The sequence below is a fragment of the Erithacus rubecula genome, assembly GCF_903797595.1.
Source record: "Erithacus rubecula genome assembly, chromosome: 3".
NCBI classification, from domain to species: Eukaryota; Metazoa; Chordata; class Aves; order Passeriformes; family Muscicapidae; genus Erithacus; species Erithacus rubecula.
Window position 1 is genome coordinate 7219507 of NC_136689.1, and position 9992 is coordinate 7229498.

Sequence of the window (9992 nt, forward strand, 5' to 3'; positions counted from 1 at the left end):
TCCCCCCCCATTCCCCACACTTTCATATGATCTTGTGTTTGAGATCACTTTTGTCAGAAAAAAACGACTACAGAAACAGGTGTACATTGTGTCACATGCAGACACTGAGAATTTTTAAATTAAACAAAATTATTTTCCCTGTGATGCTGACAGATGCACCAGCAACACTAAATTGGTTTTGAGGCCCAGAAGAGACAGCACAGAGCAAGTTGATGACAAAGCTGAGAGCACTTTAAAAGTTAAGAATAAATTACTGCCATAACCCAGAACACCTCAAGAAGTTCAAGCCTGATGAACATCCTGAATTGTTCTCCACTTCATCCAAGGTAGAAATTCAGTACTGGATCTTTCAAAACTGTACACGTGTCTACCCCCTGCTTGACTACCTACTGCTAGCACATAAAGCAGAAACAGCATTTCACTTTCAAGAGGTCCTCAGTTTGTCTGGAGCTTGCACTCTCTAAAGAACATGAGTGAAAGAGACTCTTTTAAAAAACTTACAAGCAGCATAACAATAAAACAAAACAGAGGAAATACAGCAAAACTCACTTTTCTTCCTGCCATCAACAAAGGCTCAGAAGTACTCAGACTCCCTTTTATCTATACAAGACCAATGAAAAATACACCCTCCTCATTCTTGCTTTTACTGCAAAAGAAATTGCCAGCCCTCTTCAGAGCATTATAACCAAGGTTTTCACATATGAAACTCTTTTTCCTTCTTCACCACATCTGCTTTCAGCTTCATTTTTCTGCTACTTCCCTTCCACTGCAGGTTAGTCAGACCTGGCAAACGTCAGTGAGCAGGGCATGGGAGAACACTCTGCTGTCTTAAGCTCCCTCTGGTGAAAACAACTTCCACTAAAAAACAGACAAAATTGCTGTGCTTTTACATTATATTAAATCTTTCTATATTAAACTTTTACCTTTAGCAACTGACAGGCAAATGCCCATCAAATAAACACCAGAACTGGAAAGGCAACATAAAATCCTTAAGGCTCTTATTAGATCCATATGTCTAACTGACACAAGATGTTTCTACAACTTGCTTCAAAAATTCAATGACCACTTTGAGCATTACCAAATTAAAACATAAACTAAACACTAAAGCACAGAATCTCTCAGTTTCTGCCTAAACTAGATCCAAAAGCAATCAGATGGAAAAACTATTCCTATTATCTTAAGCTATTCCTATTAACGACTGTATTTTTTTTCATTATGGCAGTACCTAAATCCCTAATGAAAGGCCAGATGTCACTGCACTAGAAGCCATAAAGAGACTGAAACAGGATAAAATGAAGTAAAGAATTAACAACCCATTTGAGTGAGCACAATGAGGCTCAGAATAAAACCTAAACCCACTATGTTCTTAAGTCAAAGGTCCAAGGACTCATTTATTGCTGACAGGTGTACGAAACTTCCTTCTTCCAGGCAACGAAAGAACAAGACACTACTGAGACCTGGTCTTTTCATTTGGCCATTCCAGTGTTCCCACAATAAAGACTTCCTGAGCAACAGCCATTGAGAGCTACATTCCCACATTTATAGCTACAATTTAGTTATGGACTGCATCATTCTGTTGTTTCATCTCTTTATTTCTCTTCTGGGTATCCAATAACGTCAGCTCTTAGACTACTCTTTTAAAAAACACTGATTGCAGATGGAAGACAAATTTTTTAATAGTGCAACTTCTTCATCTGAAAGAACATCAATAATGAAATGTGAGGCTACTTAAGCCTGAAAATGCAGCTAATTCCAAGCTTTTTTTTTTTTTGTGAACACTCCTCATGCACTGGGAGAAAGTTTAGTGTGTAACATAAGCAACTAAACACTCATCCTGACGATGAAAGCACAATAAACACATTTATTATGTCCAGATACAAATCACCAAGATCACTAGCCTAGACTACAGCACAGAAAGACAGCAAGTTGCTAAGGCACACACCTTAAACTATTTGGTATAAAACAGGAATTCTGAATCTCTGAAGCACATTGAGGCCTGAATTCCTAACACTCCACTCTTGTACCTACCAGCTCTTGTTTTCCATTTTGATAACAGCTGTTCTCTAAGTGCCTATGAAGTACAAAAAGAGGTAAAATGACAGGAAAACTGAAGACAAAGAAGCTCCAAGTACACTGTAACCTTGGCAGGCAAAACACAAGAGATCATTTCAGAAGTTTAAGCAGTACCTATTTGAAACAATCTTGATCCTTCAATGGTATCCATTTTTGTTTTCTAGAGAATTTTCAACTGAAAAGGATACGGCAGAAGAGCTCCACAGCGAACAGACAAGATCACCCAGGAAGGCTGAAAAAAACAAAGCCCATTAGACATGAAAATCTTTGGTCTACATGCACAAAATATGAACTACCTTCCAAGTTCATGCTAGTTTCAATATGTTTCCCAGCTTTGGAAGGCTAAGTGTTTCACAGACATTGCACTTAGTCCACAAAAAAGACTTTTCATTTATTCGCAAAGGTTCACGTAAAGACAGCTCAAAGGCTGTGCAGACACCCCCTTCCCACATACCACTTACAGTATTTATTCATCATCTCCCTTTTTGCAGTTCTTGCTTGTAGGAAAAAAAATTCAGACAATCCCACCCTATACTCATCACCAAGGAGTAAAGAACCACAGAAACAGAACGAGTTTTTCTAAAGACAGAACAAGGCTGGCTGCTGAGCAGTGATGGCCCCCACTCCACAGCATTCTGGGACAGAAGGGACACAGGGAGAAAGCAGCAAATGGAGATGTAGGACACTGGTCCCAGTGCAGCATGTAAGGAAGACTGGGCAAAGAGTGACATCACATTCAGTATTGAATTACTTTTGCTCAAAAAACAAATGAAAGAATATATTGTGGCAACTATGTTTATGGTGTCCCAGTTCTTGTTATTCTCCTTCCCTTATAGGGCATAATACAAAAAAAATAGCTAAAAACACTTCTTACTCTTCAACCCTCAGGGAAAAAAAAAAAAAAAAAAAAAAAAATAAAAAAAAAAAAAATATATATATATATATATATATATATATATTCCTCCCTTAATTTTTTATCTTCCTTTTTCCTTACAACCAGCTACCTTTGCCTCTGACCTCCAGTCCTTTTAATACTTAGTCTGATCTTCTTGATTACAGATCATGCTGTGATGTTTTCAGGTCAAGCCAAGTGACATTAGTGAAAGATTTGTTCTTATCTGGCAAATGAGCTGGCAGCTATGAAGCAAATTAAATTATTTAAGTGAGTGGCAACAGAAAGCAGGAAGTATTCTCTACAATGTTGATGTCATTCTTTCTCCTGAAAATGGCAGCAGTTTCTTTGTTTATAAAGTTAAAATGACACCAAAAACCACTTCAGAAAAAGGAACTAAATATTAACCAGCAAACCCACTATAACCATAAGGGTCCCAAGCCAAGTACCTTTCATTTTTTAGAGTTAATTCACAGTTCTACACTGTCAGGTGAACTCTCTTGATAAAACTGATCAAAATTCTCTACTGCTGCGTGTACCTGTACAGAAAAAATAACCCAAAATCATGTACCCAAAGGTATCAGCAGTGAAATTCTAGTGTTACTTCTTCCAATCTCTCTCATAACTTCTAGACTGACATTGAAAAATACCTTGCTATTGGAAGATAATAATGAAATACTGGTAATTCCAGTGTAAAAAAACCCCATAAAAAACTAAAATATTTTTTTACAAGTTCTTACAGTCCATAATTTGCATAGTACGTATATGCAGAATCAACAAAATAATTTTGCACTTTGCCAATTATATCTCTTTAAAAAAACCTTCAGGAATCTAATATCTATTCTAAATTGAAGTTTCCCACTGCCAGAAGCTGGTAAGAATCTTTCCTTCAGAAATATTTCTAAAGTAGAACTAACAGGACATCATCTCACAGATGACTGAAAGAAAAATTTGAAAAAAATCAGAGAAGAGCACTAAAAAATACTCACACCACTGACAGATTCAGAGCAACAAGAGGAAGGAGAGACCAGAACTGTAATGTAAGTCTGCAAGCCAGGATAAAAGTTTGTGTAACAAGAATGTAAGATTTTTAATTACATGTTTCATTTGGTCATCATCCTAAGATTAATATTTTGCAGTAACAATGAAGCATCTATGTCAGTACTTTGACAGTATCATGGATGAGTCACTCACCTTTACCACAGGAAGATCAAAAACTTCTCGAGATTCTCCAACTTCTGGATTGTCCCCATCTTCTGAAATAATATGTGAGGCCAGTGCATTGTAAGAAACTTCCTTTGCTTTCCCAGCTTTCAGAAGTTGGATAACCTAAACCCAAAAGAGAACAGGGAGAAGTCAACAATTTTAGCAACTTCTATTTAAGAAAAACATTATTGCAAGAAGACACTCACATTAGATGGATGAATCAATGACCTTCCCTCTTGGCAGTTCTCCTGTAGGTGGCCTAAACTTTTCCTGAAGTTGCCAAACACGTTTAAAACCTGACTGCCAAAGGTTTACACATCTTCTATGTTTTCATCATTGCATCCGAAGAGCTATTTCTCAAAATAATTGATGATGGGGTAGGAATTGGGGAAATGTCAAGGTATTTCCAAAATATGTATTCCTCCAAAAACATATTAAAACAATTTTCCCTCAGGCAGCAAAAGAAAGTTGTTCTAAGTGTTTGTTTTTGCATAGGGTAGTTCTGGAAGTGTTTGAATATACTTTAAAATAAGAAGTTGAATTCTAAGAACTAACTGATTTCACCAAATACAGAAGGAAAAAAAAAAAAACAAAGCAAGCAGGACTCATGCTCCCTAAATTAGTACCTTCAGGAGCTGGAACTGAAGTGCCTCACTCCACTGCTCTGTTCTGAGAATCTAAAACACCCCCCAACTACCAAAGTACACCCCACTCCCAGATTTGCAAGGCCCAAACAGCAGATGCTGTTTCATGAGTTCATTGTTCTCTCAGCTCTGCTGTAGAGATCTGTGTGATGAATCCAGCCCTGTGCCCCAAAAACCGTGACTTTCATTTGATTTGAGAAGGTAACAGAGAAGGTGCTGGGGTGTAGAGGGGAAGAAGAGAAAAATGGTTTAAAACATTATGGTCTAAAAGAGTTCAAAAGCTTAAAATGCCATTTAAGATCATTATTTCATTTCCCTTTTATTATTCAGAAATAATGATTTAGAACAAAACTGGTGTGATGTTCATCTTCCAAAACCTGCCACAGACAGATGCCTATCCCTGCAAACCTGCTGGGGACATTCCCTTCAAAACAGGATGCTCTGCCCACAACAGTGAACAGCAGAGAGCAAGGCAATACATTAATCAAACAGAATATTAATTAATTAATTAGTCCTTAAGCAATTACTCCCTACCGTGTACACCCACCAAGACAAAGAAGCACTGAGAGAGACTGTCAAAGCACAGCATCAAGCTATTTTATAAAGCATTTCCACCAAGCAGGAAAACAGGGATAGAAAAATCACCACTCACTGAGGAGGCAATTTTGGCACTTCCTGATTTTAAAACTCCATTTAAGAAAACAAAAGTCAACTTTTTTTTCAGCAATTGATGAATATTACCAAAAGAATTACTCTCAAATAGCCAAGAAAATTGATCATGAGCTTGCTGCTCTTGCCACCACTGCCAGAAACAGGAGTGAATGTTTCCATTTTGCACACCAATCTCCTAAATCATGATACACTGTCCAGCATGAAATCCAGTTAACTGTAGAGAAACACAGGATGCTATCATTTCCAACGGGAGAAGCTAAATCCAAATCAAGCCTTCTGAAACCAGAAGATATTTAAGAACAGTCTCAGCATACGAGCTCCTTGTCTCACACAGCTCTCCCTGAGTTACAATCCCATTCAACTGCTCATTTAGGGGAGGCTAAAAAAAGGAGTGAACGTCATGAAAACTGAGAACCAAATCTGACAGCATCAGAAAGAAGCTATAAATAATGTGCTAGAAGTATGATTTTTTTATATCAAAACAATGTTGCATTACAGAACTTGTGTAAAGTGTCTGCTTATACAAAAAGTTTCACTGGTTTCATGTAGTAGTTTAAACACCATGACATATAATAATGCATTTAATTATTTTATTTGTCATGAAAAAGACTCTTCCTAATTTAGCTCATGTCAACTTCAAACTCCTCTCAGAAAACACAACTTCTTCGGATTAAGTAGTGCCTGGACTGAAAAGTTGTATTGGCACAATTAAAGAACTCACACTGATATCAATCATACACCTGTAACTAGAAAATAGAATGCTGAAAAGTCTTAATATGAACACTATAAAAACCCTGCATTTTAAGTATAGGTTTATGCCCATAAAATGAAATTTCGTTTTGGGAAGAGAAATAAAAATTTTATCTTGGTCTCTCCCACTAAAATCTGTGTTGGAAGAAACAAGAGGAATAGTTCAAAATTAAGAAGTAAGACAATGGGCATAAAAAAAATTAAGCAAGATAACCAAAACCCAAATATCCTGTTCAAAGACCTTGTGCTGCACTGCATTACTTTTTATCTCTTACTGAAGGAAATACTGATTTTAACTTGTGTTTCCAAAACACAACGATTTGGGTTTTTGTTTGAGGAAAGCAGGAAGAGCATTTATTAAAAGAAAAAGAGTAGCTGACATCTGCTCATCACCCTCAGTAAGGTGTGAGGAGCAAAATGCACCCAATGGAATGGAATGGCTGTGAAGCTGAGAGCCAGCCTAATTCTCCCTCATTTGCCAAAGAACACCTCGGCACAATTCCAGACTTTTGTTCCCCTTCCAGTTTATGCTGCGCATGCTTTAATAGGCAGTGGGTATGCAGTTATTCACCTGAATAAATTACTTTTCTTCCCCTTACTCTTGGATTTATTTGATTGGTGTACTCTCTTGTGCCAGGCCTGTTTTAATATTTATTAGGTAACTGGTTTTCTGTGAAACCGTTTAGAAATTTAAGCTGATCAAAGTGTGCTCCTCCCCAGAAGATGAAGGAGGAAATTCTTTACAAAATCAAGCTGCCATCCACATGTACACAAAGCAGCAAAAAGCGCCCAATATATCTGCAATTTTTGTATCAATAATGGGACAAATTTCACTCCTGAATTTACAATTCCTGTATTCTATCTTGGCTCAAAACACACCTGATAAATGCTCCTCACACTCAGGTGCCCCAGGCTACCACAGAAAACACCCACAGGAGAATGGCCTGGTCTCAGCAAGGGTAAGAGTTAATTTATTCACAGTAGCTGCTACTACTTGTTCCATGTTTTGGATTCAGAATGGGAAAAATGTTGATAACACACTGATGTGTTGTTTTTTTGCTAAATTGCATTCATCTTAAGTCAAGGACCATTTTTTCATGTCTCATGCTTTGCCAGTGAGCAGGTACAAAAATGGCTGGGAGGGAGCACAGGCTGGACAGGTGACCCAAACTGGCCAAAGGGATATTCCACACCAAAGCATGTCATGCCCAGTATATAAACTGGGAGAGTTACCCATGAGAAGGACTATCTGGGGTCAAGAATGAAGTCTGGCATCAGTCAGTGGACGGTGAGCAATTGTATTGCACATCACTTGCTTGGGGTTTTCTTTCTTCCCTTATTTCTTACCATTATTATTTACTATTACCATTGTACCTTACCTGGTTTTCAACTATTAAACTGTTTTTACATCTCAACCTACAAGTTTAATTTTTGAATCCCCTCCCCATTACACTGTGTAGGGATGGGGGTGAGAGCTGCTGTGTTGCCAGCTGGGCTTAAGCCAGTAACTGAGGGTGCTCTCAGGAGCCGGTCCTGAGCTCAGCCCAGCAGCCCAGCCCAGCTCCTCACCCTCAACCAGCTCTGCCTCCCAAGCCAGGAAAATTCAGTGCACCAAATTGGAGACAACCAAAGCGCTATGACTCTGACTGCAAATAAGAACAAAATTCAAAGAATTTCGTGAGAAAGAAAACCAGTTTAATAGAGTGCTTTTCTACTTGCTCTATGGGAAATCTGCTCCGTGTCCTCCTACATCAACACACAACTAAGAACAGGCCTTTCAGGATACCACTTATATGACAAAAGATGTACAAGAGTACTACAGGATCATCCTCATACACATAATACTAACATTGCTGCTGTAGGGATTTTTGCTAAGTACGGAAATTTCTTCTTTGAAAGCTAAGCCACTATCAATAATTTTATTTCTAAAGACCTAATGCTTAAAGAACTAAATTTGATATCTAGAGACCTGTCTAAAGAAGTTTTCATCCTGATCTTTAACCGTATCCTTCCTATATTGGATTTCTTTCAGCACAATAGGAATGAAAACCATCTGAAAGGCCGGTGCCTGAGTCTCCATGTCACCTGCAGGCATACGAGGCTCAGTGAGTGCCGGAACAGGAGACTGAAGGAACCCAGCGCTGAACTAAGACTATTGCAGCAAATACCAGTGAGGCAGCGACTTTTAACTTCAGCGTGAAGCTTGCAGTAACCTGCTTGTAGGAAGCTGCTGTCCGAAAGCTCAGTATGGGACACTTGCCTAATTGGACAAGCCAGCGAAAGTTTGTTTCAACCACCTTCGCCCACCGCGGGTGTTATTCACTGCCAGCCCACCGGTATTACCGAGGGCTCTGCACGGCTGGAGGGTCGGGGGTTCCGTGGCCTAACCTACACCAGCAGCACACCGGGCGGCCCCGGGGCGGTAGCAGGGCCGCGCTCTGGCCGCGCCAAGGCGGGAAGGTCTGTGTGGGAGGGAAGAGCCAGTCCGGCCCCCCGTGACGAACCTTCCCCATGGCCTGTCCCTGTGTACCCGCACGGAACCGGCCACAGGGAGGGGCCGGGCCTGCGGGGCGCTCCAGTCGGAGGAGCGACGGCCGCTGCCCCCGCTGCCCGCCCGGCCCGGCCCGGCCCGGCACAGGAAGTCCCTCCGCCCGCTCCTCCTCCGCTCAGGCGGCTCCGGCGGGGCCTGCGCGGCGGGGCCGCGGCTCCCATGGCGGCGGCGGCGGCGCTGGCCGCGGGCACGGCCGGGATCGGGGCCGGGATCGGGACCGGGATGTGGACCGGCCGCCTCCCCTCCCCCCCAGCCGTCCCTCACGGTCCCTCAGGCGCGCGCTCCCCCCACTCCCGCCCTTTCCCCGTGAGGCGGCGCGAGCCTCGAGCCCGCGCGTGGCAGCCGGACGATTCCACAGTGCCCCCCCGCCGGGGGGGGTGTGGAGGGGGGACACGAAGGGAAAGGCGGGAATGATCTGATGGGATGACCCGGTACCTTGGGGTCGATGTCTCCCACCACGAAGAACTTGACGTCTTTGAACATCTCCTCCGGGACTTTCAGCTCCTCCTCGTCGTCCGCCAACATGGTCCCGGACGGCAGCAGCGGGCGCTCCGCCGCTGCCCGCTATTTCCCCGCGCTCACTGTAGAAAACCCGCCGGGGCCCGGGTCTCTCCCGTCCCCCTCCCCCCGCGGAGCCGCCGAACCGCGCGAGCAAGGCGCGCGCTGCGGGACGCACCATCCCCCGCCGGGACGTAGGGGGGGTGGAAGCGGGAGGTGAGAGCCGCCCCCACAAAGCGCCTCCCCCCGCTCGATCAGCCACCACGGCTGCTGCAGGGCCGCGTTCGTTCCTAATTCACAGGCCCCATCCCTGCTCCTCCCTCTTTCTCCGAACCGGACCGGCAGCCAGCTCCGGGTCCGGATCTCCCCCTGCGCGGGATGCAATGGACTCGCCCCGAACGACAGAGGCGGGCAGCGGGGATACCCGGCCCCGCCCATTGGCGGGGGGAGGGAGAGGGGAGGGAAGGACCCCGCCCCAGGCCCCGCCCCCTCAGGCCCCGCCCCGGCCCCGCCGTGAGGGGACGCGGGCGATGGCGGCGGGCGCTCCGCCAGCAGCGTGTATTACAGCACCCAGCGCGGCAGTGAACGCGCCGACTGCTCCCGAAATCATGCCATACATCCGCTGAGGTTGTAAAAGACGTATCGGGTCATCGAGTCCCACCGAAATACGGCATTTTCCCTCAGAAACTGCAAAGCATCCATCTAC

At 43.2% G+C, this 9992-nt stretch overlaps 1 protein-coding gene across 3 annotated transcripts in view; it reads right to left on the reverse strand.

The window, feature by feature from the left end:
- The window catches only part of PAXIP1 (PAX interacting protein 1), a 30664-nt gene extending 20965 nt beyond the window's left edge, over positions 1–9699 (reverse strand). For 2 of the 3 annotated variants that reach the window (XM_079300463.1, XM_079300462.1), the window contains exons 1-3: positions 9224–9699; positions 4160–4294; positions 2262–2305 (exon numbers count right to left, since the gene is read on the reverse strand). In XM_079300463.1, the coding sequence (XP_079156589.1) occupies positions 2262–2305; positions 4160–4294; positions 9224–9313 (269 nt within the window). In that variant the 5' untranslated portion in view covers positions 9314–9699. The remainder of the gene's footprint in view (positions 1–2261; positions 2306–4159; positions 4295–9223) is intronic. The other variant, XM_079300464.1, reaches the window with a different exon arrangement.
- Between the last annotated feature and the right edge of the window lie 293 nt (positions 9700–9992).